The sequence below is a fragment of the Alosa alosa genome, chromosome 23, assembly GCF_017589495.1.
Source record: "Alosa alosa isolate M-15738 ecotype Scorff River chromosome 23, AALO_Geno_1.1, whole genome shotgun sequence".
In the NCBI taxonomy this organism is placed as follows: Eukaryota; Metazoa; Chordata; class Actinopteri; order Clupeiformes; family Clupeidae; genus Alosa; species Alosa alosa.
Genome location: NC_063211.1, coordinates 2,223,021 through 2,243,020, shown reverse-complemented (window position 1 = coordinate 2,243,020; position 20,000 = coordinate 2,223,021). Strand labels below are relative to the sequence as shown.

General features: G+C 47.5%; 3 protein-coding genes across 11 annotated transcripts in view; all 3 read left to right on the top strand.

Moving 5' to 3' along the window:
* Window positions 1–7,023, top strand: part of nhej1 (nonhomologous end-joining factor 1) — a 23,965-nt gene extending 16,942 nt beyond the window's left edge. For both annotated transcript variants that reach the window (XM_048234245.1, XM_048234246.1), the window contains exons 6-8: window positions 1,802–2,030; window positions 5,950–6,044; window positions 6,542–7,023. In XM_048234245.1, the coding sequence (XP_048090202.1) occupies window positions 1,802–2,030; window positions 5,950–6,044; window positions 6,542–6,622 (405 nt within the window). In that variant the 3' untranslated portion in view covers window positions 6,623–7,023. The remainder of the gene's footprint in view (window positions 1–1,801; window positions 2,031–5,949; window positions 6,045–6,541) is intronic.
* Window positions 7,024–8,118: 1,095 nt separating this feature from the next.
* LOC125288131 (indian hedgehog B protein-like) lies at window positions 8,119–16,004 on the top strand. The gene is made up of 3 exons (XM_048234244.1): window positions 8,119–9,015; window positions 12,269–12,530; window positions 15,325–16,004. Exons 1-3 carry the CDS (start codon window positions 8,716–8,718, stop codon window positions 16,002–16,004), a joined length of 1,242 nt encoding a protein of 413 aa, XP_048090201.1. The 5' UTR covers window positions 8,119–8,715.
* A 1,301-nt stretch (window positions 16,005–17,305) lies between these two features.
* The window catches only part of bin1b (bridging integrator 1b), a 30,229-nt gene continuing 27,534 nt past the window's right edge, over window positions 17,306–20,000 (top strand). For all 8 annotated transcript variants that reach the window (XM_048234237.1, XM_048234243.1, XM_048234236.1 and 5 more), the window contains exon 1: window positions 17,306–17,725. In XM_048234237.1, the coding sequence (XP_048090194.1) occupies window positions 17,621–17,725 (105 nt within the window). In that variant the 5' untranslated portion in view covers window positions 17,306–17,620. The remainder of the gene's footprint in view (window positions 17,726–20,000) is intronic.

Genomic DNA, 20,000 nt, shown 5'->3' with positions numbered 1-20,000 from the left:
CTAATTTGGAGAGTTTGTCCTCTTTCAGGAGGAAAAAAAAGATTGTGTTTGTGTGTGTGTGCTCGCTTGTGGGCCTGTTGCGTAAAGTGTGTGTGAGTGTGTCCATTCGGGCTCATTTATCAACAGGTCATATGTTGCGCAGGTATGCCTGTGTGTGTGTGTGTGTGTGTGTGTGCGCGTGTGCGCATAAATGCCCTGTATATGGTGAGGAGGTGCGTGCTTAGTGCAGCCACTCTGTCTGTGCTGGGAGGGGAGGGAGTTCAAAAGAGAACAGCACTCTTTCTCTCCTCTCCTCTCCTCCCTCTCCTCTCCTCACCCCACACACCCCACACACTCCTCTCCTCTCCTCTCCTCACCCCACACACTCCACACACTCCTCTCCTATCCTCTCATCACCTCAAACACTCCTCTCCTCACCCCACACACTCCTCTCCTCTCCCCACACACTCCTCACCTCTCCTCGCCCCACACACCCCATACACTCCTCTCCTCTCCTCACCTCACTCCACACACTCCTCTCCTCACCTCACTCCACACACTCCTCTCCTCTCCCCACACACTCCATACACTCCTCTCCTATCCTCACCTCACTCCACACACTCCTCTCCTCACCCCACACACTCCTCACCTCTCCTCTCCCCACACAATCCTCATCTCTCCTCTCCTCACCACACACACTCCTCTCCTCTCCCCACACACTCCTCTCCTCCTCCTCACTAACTCTCCTGTCCACGTCTCTGATGACAGCACTATTTGCTCAGGACCAGGCTTATTTCTGGACTCTTCCCTCTGCGTCCAGTTCTGCCCCAGTTCTGCCCCAGTTCTAACCCAGTTCTACCCCAGCTCTAGGCCAGCTATAGGCCAGTTCTACCCCAGTTCTAGGCCCTGCTACATGTGTGTTTTCACTGCAGGTGTTCAGGGCCAGAGTGACAGTAAAGGGGCTTTGTGACTGTGAGGTCATAAGAGCTGGGCTGACTGGAGTCCCCCTCAGCAGTAGATATGCATTCACCCATCTGTCTCCATCTCTCATCTGTCTCTATCCCTCATCTGTCTGTCTCTCCATCTCTCATCTGTCTCTCTATCTCTCATCTGTCTCTCTATCTCTCATCTGTCTCTCCATCCCTCATCTGTCTGTCTCTCCATCTCTCATCTGTCTCTCCATCACTCATCTGTCTGTCTCTCCATCTCTCATCTGTCTCTCCATCTCTCATCTGTCTCTCTATCTCTCATCTGTCTCTCCATCCCTCATCTGTCTGTCTCTCTATCTCTCATCTGTCTCTCCATCCCTCATCTGTCTGTCTCTCTATCTCTCATCTGTCTCTCCATCTCTCATCTGTCTGTCTCTCCATCTCTCATCTGTCTCTCCATCTCTCATCTGTCTGTCTCTCTATCTCTCATCTGTCTCTCTATCCCTCATCTGTCTGTCTCTCTATCTCTCATCTCTCTCTCTGTTATCTGTCTGTCTGTCTCTCTATCTCTGTCTGTCTCTCTATCTCTGTCTGTCTCTCTGTCTATCTGTCTGTCCATCTGACTGAGCTCTGGAGTCCCCATCACTAGCACATACGCATTCACCCATCTCTCATCTGTCTGTCTCTGTGGGTGTGTGTGTGGTGAGTGTGTGCATGTACATTTTGATCAGTTCTGTGTGTGTGTGTGTGTGTGTGCTGTGTGAGTATAAACTCTGATCAGTTCTCTATATCTGTGTGTGTGTCTCTGTGTGTGTGTGTGTGTGTGTGTGTGTGTGTGTGTGCTGTGTGAGTATAAACTCTGATCAGTTCTCTATATCTGTGTGTGTGTGTAGACACTGCCTCAGGTGAGAGCTGTGCAGGAGAGTGTGTGCTTCAGCCCTGAGCTGCAGGAGCTGTACGCAGCCGTGAGCAGCCAAGGAGGCCGCCACAAACGCAGACGCTCCAGCTCCACACACGACACACACGAGCAGGACGCCACTCCGGCACAGACCCCAGCAACTGGACACAACACACACACTCAGAGAGAGGGCGCGAGTGGGCCAGGCTGCCAGAGCGGCTCAGGTGAGCTCTTTTACACACACATGCACACACACGCACGCACATGCACACACACACACACACACACTCACACACACATGCACACACACGCACGCACACGCACATGCACACACACACACACCCACATGCACACACACTCACACACACTCGCACACACACACACACACACACACATGCACACACACACTCAGAGAGAGGGCGCGAGTGGGCCAGGCTGCCAGAGCGGCTCAGGTGAGCTCTTTTACACACGCACACACATACGCACACACACACACACGCACATGCACACACACATGCACGCACACACACACACACATGCACACACACATGCACACACACACACACACCTCGCACACGCACACACACACACACACACACACACACACACACACACTGTGTCAACCTGGTCACAGTTAAGAGTGAGTCTTTCTGTGTGTGCGTGTTTGTCTAAGTGTGTGTGTGCGCCTACCTTGTTGCAGTTAAGAGTCTTTGGGCTAGTCCACACGTAACCGATCTTTTTTCCCTCCGTCTTCCCTGGAACCGTATCAAGAATATTTGCGTCCAAAACGGATCCATCTCAACACGACTCAACACGTTACTTCATATCCCAGGCCTATAGGTGGCACTGTTTCTGTTACAGAAACTGACCAAAGCTTGCGCACTGTAGGCTATAAAGACAGAATAGGCTACGACGAAAATGGCTAGTGCAAGGAAGCCAGAATTGTTTGTGTGGACTGATAGTGAACTGTCAACTGTAGTCAACGGTAAAACAAATAAACTTCCTTTTTATGGTTTGTGAAGGGTGCTGTCCCATCCTTTGTTTGGCTAATATTGCTATAATACGTTAGTATTATAGTTTGTTAGTAACAGTCAATACTTTTGCCTGCATCAAATCGCGCATTCGCATTTAGTGCGCATCTACCATAGGCTTAACATGAGTTCTAAGCGTCATCTGCTCATATCTGACTTCACTAGACGATGAATGCATTTATTTATGTTGTAAGACATGTAAAATAAATGAATGACACCGGCACTACACACAAATTAATTTAAACTTACACCGCACTTCCCTAATAATTCTGACTCGTTCTCTCTCGTCACTGACAGTAGCTAGAATGCATCAAGAAAACACAGGGAAAACACTGTTCAGTCCACCAAGTCATGATAAGCTATTGGTGCTGCGCAGCACCAGTTGTGATATTTAACCTATAGAGTGTAATCGTAGGTAATGTCATGTATGAAAACTAGTATTGTTAGGCAATCCTAAGTGTCATGTCCAGGGCAGCTAAGGTGTGGCGATGACATCATCAATACGCAAGTATGCGGTTTCGCCGTCCAAACGAACTCGCAAGGGCTACGGTTTCAGATTTTTCCACCCTGGGACCAGGTTTCAAAAAAGTGCGGTTTCGGGCAGTGCGTTTACAAGATTCGTTTGGAAGATCGGCCAAGACGATGCAAAACCTGTGCGTTTAACCCAAAAAACGTCTCCGTGTGGACGTGTCCTTTGTGTGTGTGTGTGTGTGTCTGTATGTGCCTGTACGTGTCCTTTGTGTGTGTGTGTGTGTCTGTATGTGCCTGCCTACCTGGTTACAGTTAAGAGTGAGTCATTCTGTGTGTAAGTGTGTGTGTGTGTGGGCGTGTGTGGGCGCACCTACCTGGTCAGCCAGCTGTACTGTGCTGTACTGTACTATGGTGAGGTAGTGTGTACACTGTTTCCAAAGCTGATTAGGCATAAAAAAAAAATGTCTTGGGTTCCAGTTTCCGACCGACCCTGTCAATTTATGTGCGACCCAAATTTATTTTATGAGCTTGGGGAAGAAATAACACTAAATAGTCTAGGCTACATTAAATAAATCCACAAATAAAAGGCGAACTTTAATTACATTAATTACCCCTTGCGTTATGTATAGGGATGAGCATATTCTCTCTTTTATAAAGTAGCCTATGCACAGCTGTTCACGAAGACGATTGTTTTCATCACTTACCAAGGCACTTTCGCAATTTTGTCCAAACACCTAACTTTTTTTTGCCGTTGACCAATCATCGTAGTTCCACTGAGAAATTTCACCTACCACAACAATCCCTTGCGCAGAATATTGAGCCAGATGACACACTTACTTCTGCACCTTCTGCATATGACACCAAAGACTGCCCTAACATGTTCGTTCCTCTGCAGTTTTGATGACAATAAATGGAAGGCTAACGTTAATGATCTGCTTACTTGCATCTCTCAACCTGGTGTTGCTAACCTACCTAGGCTATGAAAGTAAGTTAATTAAGGCCTACTTGGTTTACTGACATTTGAGTAGGCTATGCAACCCATTGGCAAACGTTTACCTGGATATGTCCTTTTAGCTTATGTCATTTGCTAGCTTGTGGGCTTAGTTTGAGTAGTTCTACCAAAATCATAGAAATTAATAAAATTGCAAGACATTTACCTCTTCTATGATCCAAGAATGATTTCATTCAAGTTGTTTTTTTAACATTTATTTTAACTAATGACATAGAAGACATTACCAATTGCATCCACATATCGTAATGCACTATGCAAAAAGTGATTTACACTCGTAGCCGAACACAGTGCAAGCCTTCCAATCCACTCAGAAATGTAATTAGGCTACTCTCACGTCCTTAAAGGGGCAGGCAGTCAATTAGATGTACACCACCAATGTAATGACATTAAACAGAAGTGTAGTCAAATAGTTCAAATCAATATGAAATTACTAGATACTTACTTGGCTATTAGTAATTATGCAGGCCACAGACTATGAATTACTAAAAAAGATATGAACTCAATATGAATTACAAAATATATGAATGTATTGAAACATATGACATGATGCCATCTCTTTAGGTGACTGTCTTTTTGGACAGTTCTACCTAAAGGTTATACTGCTTTGTGAATTACCTCAGTCAAAGCATTTTTCACAAATAAAGTAGGCCTACTTTGATTTTCTGTAATCCTTACTGTTTACCTTTGATTATCCTTTTTTAATAAGCATCAAGATGATCAGTGTGATTTTGGTCTTACTAACCTTAATTGCCCTAAATTAAAAAAAAAAAAAAATGAACTATTTTTGCAATTTTCACTTCCTCCATTAATTTCTCCACAAGAAACAGCTAAAAACACCCCAACTTCCATCCAGGCATTTTAGGTCGCAACAGTCTCAAAAAACCTCGCGAAATCCTGGAGGGACTGATTTTCTACCCTTACTGCCACTGGGGAACAAAATAATAATAATCCCTACCGACCCCGACCCCGACCCATGGCCTCAACTTTTTTTTTATGCCTCATATGTAACAAGTACACGAATAATAAGGAAAGTTTATCTCTGCACTCATGTCCTTAATTCCAACTCCTCTCTCTCTCTCTCTCTCTCTCTCTCTGTTTCTCTTTCTCTCTCTCTTTTTTCTCTCTCTCGTCTTTCCATTTACCCATCTCCTTTCTTCATTTTCTTCAAAGTAGGGTGTGTGGAACATCATAAACATCCTTCTTTAATTAACATTACTGAAATAACGTACTTCTTCTTTGACACTTACAGTACTGAAATAACTTCTGGGAAAAACCTCTAAGTAGACAAAACATTTGTAAATAGATTATAGCAACAACAACACTAGTATAACACCTTAAAAACAAACAGGAACATTTCCATTCTGAGTAAATACACTATTAACAATAATATTACTTAGCAACTTCCAGCTTAAAAAAGATGGTTTAGTGAGAGGTAAGAGGTTTGTGTCTAAACTACTGGTGGCAGTAGCCGGTTCATGCTTTGCTGTACTTCTAAAGTGCAAAGTCATGCTATTATGTGCTTGCAGGCTCTGTTTTATTTTGGTTCTTTAAAGTAGAACCGTATAGTTATTGTGGAACCAAATAGTTTTTCCTCTTATGGTTCCCTGCCTGTCTGTTCTCTCTCCTCAGATCAGAGCCTCACACCAAGCCTGGAGGTGCAGAACCCTGAAGAACCGGGCAGCCAGGGAGCAAGTGGAGAACCTCAGAAGGCAGAGTGTGAGCAGGTTAGAACCACTGGTTCCATCCCTTCCTTTAGAACCTCTATCGCCTTGGCCTGTAGCATTCAGGCCCGTAGCGCTCCGTGGGGACTGTTCTGTTGTACCTGTGCACCTAACACAGGTGATTTCACTGAGTAGCAGATCTACCTGGCTGGGCAGTTGTGCCAGTTAGAATCAGCTGATTTAAGTGAATGCTTAGTGGTATGTGGTAGCCCCTCTGTGATGCTGGACTTTTACAACTCTGGCTGTCAGATGCAGAAAAGAAGAAAAAAACGAGGCTTCTAAAAACACGAGACACTCAAAATTAAAAATAGTTCAACTTTTGAGGTTGCGTTTTTGTTTTGTTTTTTTAGCACATCTTTTGTCAGTGCAAGTGCCGCCTGAGGTGTGACTGTGAACAGTAGGGCCAGATGTCAAAATGTCCACCTGACGTTCCTGTGAACAGTAGGGCCAAATGTCCACCTGACGTTCCTGTGACTGTTCTCTCCTGCCTGCCCCTGCAGACGGTTCCCCAGATGCCGGTTCCAGTGGATCGACCCGCGCCCAGACCCAAGAAGAAGAAAGCGGTTGGCCTGTTCCGCTGAGGAACCGCTCAGCGGGAGCTCTCAGTCAGGTCCTGAAGACATTGACATTCACTACTGGCCCAGGGCAGGACACATAGACACACACACAAACACACTCAGACATGCACACACACACACAAACACACTCATACACACACACACACACACACTTTGGGCAGGGCTGGTCTGTTTGACTCTGAAGAACTCACTCACAGGAAGATGGAAGATCCCTGTGAAGCAGAGCCCTCCAATATCTGGACTTCTATTGTTTTTTTAAACTGCTTTTACAAACCTGACCAACTCTGAATGTCATTTTTTATGTTACTCTATAAGTTTTATATGTTTTATGTTACTTTATAAATTACTCTTTGTTGGATTCATTTTAAATTACAATGATGTTAATAAAAACGTGTTTTATATCATTTTAACTGTCATGTCCTTTCATTTGTTCTATTTATAGATACATTTTCATACTAAGTACCCTATTGATCTGAAGCTCACATATCAGGGCAAAAACATTTCAGAATAGAGGCCCCCTAGTGGATGTGGGACGAACAGCCTCTGGCCTCAGGGTAAATGGCAGCAGTTCCCCTCTACTCCGGTCCAACTCTCAGTATTGACATGGAAACGATGATATCGCAGAAATGTTCAGTAGTCGCATTTAAATGTGGTTTTGTCGGGATGGCGACTTATTCCTAACTCTTCCAAGATTTTCCCGAGGTTATTCCCTGGCGCAATTGCCCGGGAATGAGTTTCCTCCACAACAGCATCTCTCGAGCTGGTTTTGATCATGACGTTGACAGAATCATTGGTTTGGACTCGACAGAGAAGACGGCTATCGCTCTTTATGATTACCCACCGATGGAGTCGACATTTCCATCTGTAAAATGAAATAACCGATAGCAATAATAGTCGCGTCGGTGGGAGTTTTAGGCTGGACACAGGCCGCCGGTATGACGGCAGTCTACGGGTGTTGGGTATCCTGTCTCGGACAGTGAAACCGGACCTCAATGCCACGATTCACCGCGCCTCTCACCGAGCCGAGACTCAATTCTTTGCGCATTATCCCTATGACAGTGGCCTAGCGCCGTGTGTGTGTGTGTGTGTGTGTGTGTGAGCGAGGGCACAGGCAGGCAAAGTAGAGGAGGGCTGGACCCAAGCCCGAGCTATAGGTGTGTGTGTGTGTGTGTGTGTGTGAGAGTTTGTGCAAGTGTGTGAGTGAATGTTATAGTGTGGCTTTTTGCGTTCACGTTTCAGGCTCCCGGACGTCCTTTACCCCACAGTAAATGATAACCACTAGGGTCCAAAGGACTTTTGGCTCCAGGGTCCGCGAGTCCAGACGGCAGCATGTCGCTGTTAAGTCTCGGGTGTTGGCAGACGCGCCGCCTGCGGTACAGGGCTGAAGACAGCGGAGAAGCGAGCCAGGGGGCAACACGGGGTTCTGAACCGGGCCAGGAGGCGCGAGGAGAGGGGGTAGGCAGAGACGGGGAGGGCAGGACCGGGCGGGCGGGCAGGACGCAGGGCGCGGTCTCTGATCTCTCGGATGTCTCCCATTTCCATGTCAGCTGAGGGACGCCGAGCGCGCCAGCCCAACGGGAGGAAACCAGACCGCTGCGGGGACATCCCTCAGACCGCGACTCCAGACTGCAGCGCGCTCCTGCTCCTGTTCCATGCGCACCAACCGCGGACGCTTGCGGACGCTTCTCACAGCTAGGGAGCAGCTCGGCTTTGAAGCCTCCTGCCAAGATAAACGGCCCTGCCCTATTTATTCCCGTGTCTCCACGTGCACTCAGAGACGCGCTCCTTCCTGGCGACGAGAGTGGAAGAGAGAGAGAGTTCTGCGCGCTGGCACACTGGTCTGGGTTACGCACTGATCTTACGCTCAAAACAACACCACCACCGCGGAACCACGGCTCGTGTGGAATGAGTTTTTGCGCGCCGGGGATGGCGGTGCCCGCTGATCCGGTAATACCGTGTTAGAACCCTCGTCCTCCTCCCCCTTCATCAGCCCCAAAGAGGGGCAAGAAGCCGCGATCAGGGGGAGGGGGGTGCTCTGATTCTCACCTTTACCTGTTTCTCCCACTCCGCATCGGAGTGCCCGTGGCATAGGTGGAATGCGACTCGCCACGGCGGTGACGTTTCTCACCGGCTGCGCCTTGATTCTCTCGTCGGGCATCGGGGGCTGCGGCCCGGGCAGAGGTTACGGGAAGAGGCGGCCACCGAGAAAGCTAACCCCGCTCGCCTACAAACAGTTCAGCCCTAACGTGGCTGAGAAAACACTGGGCGCGAGCGGCAGGTACGAAGGGAAAATAACGCGCAACTCGGAGCGCTTCAAGGAGCTCACGCCGAACTACAACCCTGACATCATCTTCAAGGACGAGGAGAACACCGGTGCAGACCGGATGATGACGCAGGTAAGACGGGACACTGCCGGAATCAGCCTGCTATTTCTTCCCTATAGCTCTCTTCATGCTTTCTCGCCACCTGCTGTCTGACCTGGATCAATATTGGTAATTACTGTGGAGTGCGCAGGACACGGTGCAGGCTGTTTTGCGCAACATCAGTACTGTGGGCTACAGGATATGATGGTCTGAGATACATGCGTAATGATCCAGTGGCGCAGGACCACTAACCTCATACATACATACATATCACCAGTCTTTCCTGGATATTACGCCTCTTTATTCGTGATTTATTAGAGGAACTTGGGATAAATGCGCGCTATAGCGCAACCACACCTGTGTACCTGTGTGCCGAGGAGCTTAGACATGCGACCCTCACGTCCAGATCCTGTCGACCCAAGTTTTCAGACAAGGAGATATTTAAGGATTGAATTTCGTTCCAGGTGTACAAATAAGAATTTTGCAAAACATTCTACATTTCTGTATGGCACCCTTCGACAGTCCCAGTTAGTGTCAAGTGTTGAACTATAGTAGCACTGCGCACATACTAACCTATGGAGCGGCCAGGATTGCGCAACGTTGAATCGCTCCCTATATGGTGCAAAGGGAAATGTGGAAGTAGAGACGTTTAATTAACACTGTATTCTCTGTTTAGAGGCCATGCTTGGAAAAAGGCCCTGACTGAGCATGGCCAGTGTGTGTTTGTGAATGTTTACCGTAAGCTTAAGGCTGCCTAGACGCGGGTCGCCCCGCTCCCCCCTTTTCTTCAACTGTCCGAGGTTTTACGACGCCGCCATTGATGTGGTCCACTCAGAAATTTATTTGACTCCAGTGTCTAAGAATACAAGTATTTATATCAGAGGTCTCGGTGACCGCGAACTTCCTCTGGATCTGAATGCGTGAGCGTTGAGTCCGTCAGGGAACCCAACGTGGAAGCGGTGGGGTGTGTGTATTGAGGGGGGGACGCCTTGTCCGCAGATCTCACTCCGTCTTTACCTGTCACCTCTCGAGTGAACATTTACCTGACCCGCGCACAATTTATGAGCCTGAGCAGCCGCATGCGCCCGCCGCAGAGACAGCCTCCGGTCTGTTGATTTTATTTTGTGTTATTTTTCTGTTTGTTTTTGTAGCACACATGTATAAAAATAGCCCACTTCATATGCGTTTAAGACTTAATTATACGCATATTTTCAGGCCCCTTATTTTTGATTCAGCGGTGACTCTCCCCTCTCCCGCCTCGGAGGCGCGAGCGGCACCGGGTGCCTCATACAGACGTGACTGTTCAGGGGCTCGAGCCGTCGGTTGTGGCACAGGCGCGTGTTGTCACAGCGCGAGCGGCTAATGTTTGTGTAGCTCGTGGTCAGCGAGAAACCGCTCGTGCAGAAACCCCGTCGATCTCTACCTTAAAAGCAAAACCAACAGAGTCCACGAGCTGATTTATGAAGTCCAGTTCGCTCGGGCGACCGCAGAGAAAAAATAGAAGGTTGAAATCCACACCGGTCTGTGAATAGGCATCTATTACGGCTCCGCAATGCTCTATTCTTATCCGCTGAGCGCGGAGACAGACATGGAAAAAGTGATTACACAAATTTGAAAATGTCAATTTTCCTATCTGCCAGACATCCTTGGGGCAGAGAAATCCGTTGTTGTTGTTGATGTTGTAGTTGCCCTTAAACCGTCTACCACCGCGCTTCTACTCTATGCTCCAAATGACTGAACTAGTGCGCACCTGGAAAGACAGACGCCCCGGTGAAGCAGACAGAAGTCCCCTTTCGCACCGAGTCTAAATTTGCCTTATTAGCTCTCTTTATTTCTCACTGAATTATTGCACACTTACATCCATGTGGAACAAGCCAGTCTTGTTCCCAAGTTGCCAAAGGGACGGATAAGTGGCGTTGATGGAAGTGTGCGGTTATGACGCCTCCTCTAACGTGAACTCCGTAAATTAGAGTCGTTAGACAACGTCTCGAGTTCAAGCCGGTGCACCCTCTCGCAAACCTTTCCACATCGGTCGACTGTGCTAATTAATCACTTAGCTGTTGGTTTCGCACCTCCGGAGGTTCTTGCATTCAGAGGAGGAAACCTGTGCAGTGTGTAACAGGGATTTATTTAAGGTGGCCTCGCTACTCTATAAAGCCAGCATTCCTCCAACTTTTTAAAAAATGTAAGCCCAAATAGAAAGTAAATATGAAATAAAGTGACAGACAGATAGAATAAGGAATAGGCTAGACAACATCTTTAAACTTGGTTGTCCTTCTTTCCCCCTTGTTTAATGCCTAATCTGTGTGTCGCCTCTCGCCGGATTTAATAGAAATAGAAAAGAACATAGCCTTGCTGTCTGATGATTTACATTAAAGACGCGGCTACTTTGAGCAGACCGTGTCAGAGGTAGTGGTCCATAAACCAGCGTTTCCTCCAATTTGTTTGTCTTTCCACTAAAATCCGTTGTTTTCCAGCATTTACACCTACATTTTCCTGTCACGTGGATCACTCTGTCACTCTAACAAATTAGAACTCTCTCCATGTTTCTCTGTCGCCCTCTCAGTTCATCGGTTTTGTCTACTCATCTACATGCTTCACTCATCTGTTTTAATCTTTGGCGTTCTGACTCACTTCTTCAAATGATCCAAGTCATTGTAGCTGAAAAGTTCCTGCGACATTGGTGTGTGTGTGTGTGTGTGAAAGACAGAGAGAGAGAGAGTGTGTATGTGTGTGTGTGTGTGTGTGTGTGTGTGTGTGTGTGTGTGTGTGTATGTGTGTGTGTGTGTGTGTGTGTTTGGCTTCATATTAACTGCTTTCAGACATACCGGTAGGTGTAAGTCCGCATGTTCTGCGGATATCAAGCTGTTTGGCCGTATATCTGAACAACATAACCGGCTATTTGGAATTCTGAACTTAGCCGGCTCTTACACGACTCCCCTCCTTGTATTTGGGACGGACATTATGTGAATGAGCTCGTGTCTGAATGAAGCGAAGAACGTGCGGAGATTCTGTTCATGTGCGTGAATCAACCACGTTCAACCTGTTCAACCACGCGGAGATTCTGTTCATGTGCGTCGGTGTCGTTCACACACAATGTCCGCATAATGTCCGCGTGTAATTAACATATCTGGATCACCCGAAGGCTCGGACATCCGTTTGACAAAGATCCGCATATAGTGTGGAGGACATGTTTTTTCATCACAGCTCTCTTTCCTCATCATCCCATCTCCTCCCACCTGCGTGACCCTCTCACCTTTAACCTTTGACCTTTGCCCCCCTGCAGAGGTGTAAGGACAAGCTGAACTCGCTGGCCATCTCGGTGATGAATGTGTGGCCAGGTGTGCGTCTGCGGGTGACGGAGGGCTGGGACGAGGATGGCCACCACTCGGAGGAGTCGCTGCACTACGAGGGCCGCGCCGTGGACATCACCACGTCCGACCGCGACCGCCACAAGTACGCCATGCTGGCCAGACTGGCCGTGGAGGCCGGCTTCGACTGGGTCTACTACGAGTCCAAGGCCCACATCCACTGCAGCGTCAAGTCAGGTGAGACACTGGGCATCACGGCTGTGTGTGTGTGTGTGTGTGTGTGTGTGTGGGGGATATCATCAGGGCTGTGAGTAGATAGATAGATAGATAGATAGATAGATAGATACTTTATTGATCCCCAAGGGGAAATTCAAGGTCACAGTCAGTAGCATACAGACATCACAAACACATTCACTAACAGCAGAAAAAAGTAATTAAAAGTATATAATATGTAAAACACAACTAAGCAATAAGGACAGTAGAAGATAAAGAATATACTAAAATAAGTGTCTGTCATTGGAGCAGAATGTGTGTGTGCATGTGTGTGTGTGTGTGAGAGTGAGTGTTCTGGGCAGTGGAGTGTTGAGTGGGTGAGTGGGGTACTGAGGTGGGCAGGAGTGTGTAAGTGTGTGTGTGTGTGTGTGGGGGGGGTCGGGGCAAGAGGAATGTGTGTGCAAGTGTGGGGGAGATCAGGGCAGGGGTTGTGTGTGTGTGTGTGTGCGTGCGAGAGAGAGGTGATCAAGGCAGGAATATGTTTGGGAAGACGAAGGGATGTACTGAAGCTTCATAACATTCATCTAACTACCACTAACGAATAACGCTCAGGTTCCTTGTCCAAGTGTGTGTGTGTGTGTGTGTGTGTGTGTGTGTGTGTGTGTGTGTGTGTTTGATCCACTATGGCCAAACATACTAAAACGTGAGAGAAACTTTGAGGATGACCGCCAAACAGGACTGACAATCAACCCCCTTGAGACAAACTGGGCTTTCTTTCTCTGTCACTTCCTGGCTCTCTGACCTCTGCTGACTGTGTCCATCTTTCTCCCTGTGTTACTCTAACAGGCGCTCCTCTCACCTCTACTCTTCTCCTCACTCCTTTCCTCTCTGGGCATTATGGCTTCACCGGGCTCTAGCGACCCCTACAGGCTGGAGGCTGACTAACCTCACGCAGGTCAATGGAAGTCATTCTGCTTAACTTACCCATACAGCGAGGAACTGCTCTGGCTCTGAGATGCTCTGCTGTCCGGCCATAAGTGGTTGTCACAGTTATAGTACGTTTACTTGCATGACCTGCAGTGTTAAAAACAACATTAAAATCCTGAGAGTTAATTTAGTTTTTAATCTCAGGATTTTAAAGATTTGGATCCTTTATTTCCACAAGAAGACTCTTTCTAAAAAGTTCTTGTTTAGCAGTAAACATTAGCAATTAAACAGAAATCATTAAAAGGGCATTTTTACGTCTGTGCTAGCTTGGCCTCTTAGCTCTATCTGTGGAGGACATAAAGTGATGCCCAGTGATCCACTAGCATACTCCGAGTTAGCTTAGCTCCATGCCATGAGGAGTATAAAGGAGATGTCAGCTATACACGCTAACTCCACATGCTTCTTCTGATCTGACTGAAGAGTAATGTCTAAACCAACCTGAGAATATGATAATCTCTGGATAAATGTGTATGCTCTATGTTTATAATATGAAATATGAAATACTATTTTGATGGGGATAAGCACTGGCAAACAGTCCTGCACATTTGTTTGGACATCCTACGTTATTATTCCTACTTTAACGAAGTAATTAGCAATAATACAGTTATGTCAGTATAATACTAATGTAATAGTCGTAGAGTGTATTTCACCTGAGTCGTGTGTGGTAGGAGTAGTCAGCAGCAGAGTATGCCCATCTTTACACATCACCTGAGTCGTGTGTGGTAGGAGTAGTCAGCAGCAGAGTATGCCCACCTTTACACATCACCTGAGTCGTGTGTGGTAGGAGTAGTCAGCAGCAGAGTATGCCCACCTTTACTCATCACCTGAGAGACCTCATGTTCCTTTTTCTTTTTCCCCTTGTCTTCCTCTGTTCTTTCTTTCCCTCCTCTTTCTGTCCTTCTGTCACTCGTTTCCTCTGTTCTCTCTGTCCAGATCGAAACGCTGCCTCCCTGGCCCTGAGTTGATCGGACCAGAAAACGTCCATTTTTGCTTTTATTTTTATTTTATTTTTTCCTCAGTATTTTACTCTCTTTGTAGAAAAGCATTTACACATATTCAGCTGCATGCAGACGTTGAGAGACACACACACGAATCCTGCTGACATATTGATGATGTCATCACCGTGCGCCACAAACTCTGTAGGACATTCACAGAGCTGATGTGTTCAGAGACTGAGGGGGGCATCCAGGAGCTCTTCTCTGTGTGTTTCTATTGCAAAAGACTGCTGAAACTCCCCCCCAAACACACACACACACACACACACACACACACACACACACACACACACACACACACACACACACACATTCCTAACCCCGCTGGAAGGGAATACACACCATACATTCCAGTGTCCAACTCGTCTCTCTGACCGCGTGAGAGGACAGTGGAGAGTTGCCAGACCTTTAGTGGGTCGACGGAGTTTTACACACACCGACTGTGTTCATTATGATCACATGATCACAGCTGTCAGAACTGTGTAAGTGTGCCATACTATTTGCTATATCAGCAATATTAATACCTAAGGAAACCTCACATGAACATGTTGTTATTTCATAGAGATGTAAATTATATTAACAGAGATGTAAATTATATTTCAAATGTTAAGTGTGTTTCTGTGCAAACAAAAAGGAAAATGTTCTTCAAACGAGACCAATCATACATTTTAAGCAAAAGGCATCTGAATTGAAAAAGCAACTGAATGTAAGAAAGTATAGGAGTTCTTAGGTGTAGTAGTTAGTTGACGTAGGAGTGTGTGTGTGTGTGTGTGTGTGTGTGTGTGTGTGTGTGTGTGTGTGTTTTATGTGTGTGTTTGTCTCTCTCTCACACACAGAGAACTCGCTGGCGGCTAAGACAGGTGGCTGCTTCCCCGGAACGTCGCGGGTAACCCTCGAGGACGGGAGTCAGCGTCTGATGCGTGACCTTCGACCTGGAGACCACGTCCTGGCCTCTACGGAGAGTGACGGCAGCGGCCGTCTCCTCTACAGTCCCGTGCTGACCTTCCTGCACCGCGACCCTGCGACCCGGAAGCACTTCCACGTCATCACCACCGAGAGTGGCGCTCGCCTGTCCCTCACGGCCGCCCACCTCCTCTTCGCCTCGGACGGGCCGTGCAACAGAACCAGGACCGCGACGGGCGTCGACGTACGAACCGTATTCGCCAGCGAGGTGCAGCCGGGGGCGTGCGTGGTGGTGGTGACCTCTGACCTGCAGCCAGGGGGCGGCGTTGAGCTCTCGCGCGTGGTGGGGGTGCGGGTGTGGGAGGACCGGGGCGTGTTTGCGCCACTGACGGAGCACGGGACGCTGGTGGTGGACGGTGTGCTGGCGTCCTGCTACGCCGTGGTGGAGCACCAGGGCCTGGCCCACTGGGCCTTCAGCCCGCTCAGGGCCCTCCTCCACTGGACCGGACCCAACTGGAACCAGGCCTCTGGCCTGCACTGGTACGCTCGAGCCCTGCACTGGATCGGAACCGTGGTTCTGGACTCAACACACTTCCATCCCTGGGGGGTGTAGCCATGGGGAAGATAAGGGGGTATGGACAAGGACAGTGGAGAAATCCAAGGGCATTTTACTGTTGTTTTACAGGACTTTCAGAAACATTCATGTAACTTTTAAAGAGGGTTATTTGAATGTTTCTCAGCAAACACACACCCACACATAAGCTCATCTTTACAAACACACACACACACACACACACACATACGCTCACACACACACACACACACACATAAGCTCATCTTTACAAATATACAAACACACACACACACACACACACACACACACACACACACGCTCACACGCCACACACACACACACACATAAGCTCATCTTTACAAACACACACACACACACACATACACACACACACACACACATACGCTCAAGCATAAGATGTTTTACTCAGGGTACACTCACAGGTTTACAGACACTGGCTCACACACACTAAGGACAAAGAACATAGTTGATGTCATATTTTTACTGAAATCATTTCTATCATAAGGTGTGTGTACAGTTTGTGTACAGTTTGTAATGGCTCTTGGATATTGAATTGTTCTTGAACTTCCAAAGAAAGACACCTCCCCACATCGCCATCTGTTTGATCTCTTAAAGTCTAAAACATAGAGAACATTTTAATATTTTATGAAAGGGTTTACTTTGTGTTGTTAATAGATGAATGTTGATATAATATCAAGACTTATGTAAAGTAAGAAATATTTAAAGATTTATTTTTTAAATTAAACATAATGGAAATATATGTCCTTTGTGGTAATTGAGGCAACCTGTTGCAACTGCCACCAAAGCGCACTTCACATGCAGCGAAAATGGTATATCATCGCCATCTAGCGGCAAAACATTGAAAGAGAAAACACTCAGACTCGCCATGGGGCTGGACGAGAATCGCTTCAGAATTTACTACTTTGAGATACTGTGTAATATATTTAAGACGAAACTGCATAGCAGTGTTGACAGAAATTGTTCGACCACCATTGTTCATTGTACATGCAAACAGAGAAAGCTTAAAGGATTAAAAATACAACAAAAAAACAATTCTCTCTAATTTGGACGTGAAACTGTACGGCATTTCAGAACACTCCCTGCCATAGACATAATATAATGTATATTATGTCTATGCTCTCTACATCTTGTTGATTTGTACCAACTCTTGCTATGTCGGCTAATAATAATACACTTAACGATACCTTTAAATGGCCGCTGCGCGCGCGAGGGAGGAGGGCAGGAACACGGGGAAACCCAATCTATCCAAAACTGACCTGATGACTCTTTCCACCGCGAAGCCACAGAAAATAGTTCGAACGTGGGACGGTGGTCTTTGTTGTGTGTGATCTGGTCAAGAACAGCCTGTTTCTTCACCCCCGTAACGTCGCACCGCAGAGTTTGTGCAGTTACCTTTCCGTTTTCGCCTTTAAGAGGCTGTCATCGAGGGATTAGAATTACGCACAAGCTCGCTGCTCCTTTAAGAAGGTTTAACATTAGACCCAGCGCGCTCCAGTGTCTGCGGGAGGCGAGCGACGCTCATCCCACAGAACCACTCGACTCTCCCAAGTTTTCTCCTGAGCCTGCTTCCTTGTCTCACTATCTGTTAAGCGGTTACGGAAGAACAGGGCACCATGGCCGAGACGGAGAAAGGAGAGAAAGGAGGGAAAGGAGTTAACGTGTCTGCGGGGAAACTGGCGATCAATATGCAGAAGAGGTTAACCCGAGCCCAGGAGAAGGTAAGGAGATGAGAACGACTAGGCTACACCTAGATCACCTCATACGCTGATCCCTGTCGACAGAGTTGTTGTTGCCAGTTCGAGTTGCAGCAAGCATGGCGAACTGGGGAAGTTTGTCGTCTTGCACCACCAGCTACATGTCACACGGGCAGAAACGCTCCTGCTGCTATTTGCGCCCGACAGGCTCAGCTGTGACAAACCAAGAAGTTACTTTGACAGCAGGGCTGGTGATATTGTAGGAAGAAGAGTAGACAAGTTGCACCACTAAAAATAGCCAACGAGACTCGAAAAGTGGCTGCAAAGACACTTTATACGTCTTTATGTCCGCCCGCTTTGTTCTTTTTTATTATTATAGGCGGACCGGCAGGGCTGGGTGCACCGTTATGCAGTTTTCATGGGTTTGTGTGGTGAAGGAGAGCGGCTCCGTTGTGGTGTGTTGGAGTGGGCTGTTGTGGACACTTCTCTTGGCAGAGCGGAAATAAGGATCGACTCAGCGGCAGCTGCTTCTCAGCACCATAGCTAAACTGATTTTCCACTGTGTGCGAAGCGTGGCAGTTGAGTTCAGAGTCCCACACTTCAGAGTTATGGCAATGGTGTGACATTTTGGTGGGCGTGAGAGCCCGTTAGCAGCGGAGACGGACCAAACGCTGTAAGCACAGGCTTTGATCACACATTAAGAATAAGCCGCATTAAGGCTGTAAGTCGAATTTCCCAAAATACCCTCTCCACAACAGAAGCTCCACGGCAAGAACTGTGTTGACATACACAGCAGCGCAGTCTGACCTGTGACCAGTGATTTATAATATTATGTGCGACCAAAATTACTAGAGAAAGTTGCGTTGCCATGTGAGACGCACTAGTCATTCATTTCCTGCGAAAGTGCGCGTGCAGACACAATTGCGCTTTCATGAGAATGATGAATATGTACAGAGAAGATCTGATTGGGTTTACGAGGTCTATGCGCATGTGTGTGAGAAAAGGAAAGACGTAGGATCACATTGTATTGTCTGGTGTTTCTTGTCTGCCTCTCTAGACAGTTCGATAGCAGGTGCTGCGTGGTTTAGGCGAGGCGAGAGAAGAGGAAGGCACAAGTGGTTTAAGAACATTCCCGAAAAACATTGCCGTCATCCCAAGCCCGTTAGTTGGGAGAGCAGCATAATTCAGGCCTATGACTTTGTTTAAGCAACGGTGCCTGTGTATGCTACAAGTACCAGTTTCTGCCCACTTAAGTGGGTGTGGGTGTGTTTATTTGTATTTTTGTGTGTAGGCTATTCATATGCCTGTGTGTGTGTGGGGGGGGGTGAGTGAATGTGTGTGAGAGTGTTATTATTCTTGTCATATATTCATGATGATTGATTATAATATATTATTTATAAGCTCACTCTGTCTGCCTAGTTGTGGTCACATGTCTCTCAGTTATATGGGACATCTCATCGCCCAGGCCCATCTTCGCTCATTGAGAGACAGATCTTGGCCATCTGCACTCTGCAGTTGTGGTTGTGAGCTGTGTTTGTGATCTGATCCAATTAAATCAAAAGCCTTACTTTGGTGACCACTTTTGGCATTCACTGGGTCTGTGTTGGCTAGTTGCCACTTCCCAGTGTAGAACAAGCCAAGTTATCAGACAAGGCTGTTAGCTATCAAGTGCTACAAAGTGCTCTTTTACACGCTCTTTGGCATGCTGCTGTTGAAGGCTTGTTATAGCCTGACGGTGGTCGGTGAGTGAGTACAGGTTAAGCACTGTAGCTTTTAGCAGTAGCTTAGTAAAGCTAAAGATGTAGCAGTAGCCATTAGCCATTAGCCTAGCTCCTCAGAGGGATGGTTAAAGGAGTAGCTCTCCTCTCGTCTCGGAGACGGCACAGAGCAGAGGTCTGTTTGACGCGTGTCCTGCCCACGTCCGCTGTGATCTGTGAAGGGAAGGTCAGTGTCTCCCCCTTCCTTCCCCTCTTCTGAAACGCAGCCAGGTAGAGCAGAGTTAGACAGTAACGCTTGGCAGCGACCCCCAACCCCCTTCCTCCCCTCCCACAAGCCTCTTCCTCTCCTGTCCTCTCCTCTCCCCTACTCCTCTTCCTCCCCTGTCTCCCTCTATCATATCTCATCATCCTCTTCCTCCCCTCACAGTCCTCTCCTCCTCTTCCTCTCCTGTGTCCTCTTCTTACTCCTCTTCCTCTCTTGTCCCATCTCTCCCATCTCCCTCTCTCCTGTGTGCTGTCTCTACTCCCTCTCTCCTGTCCTCCTTTGTCCACTCCCCCACTCCTGTGCTTTCGCCCTCCTC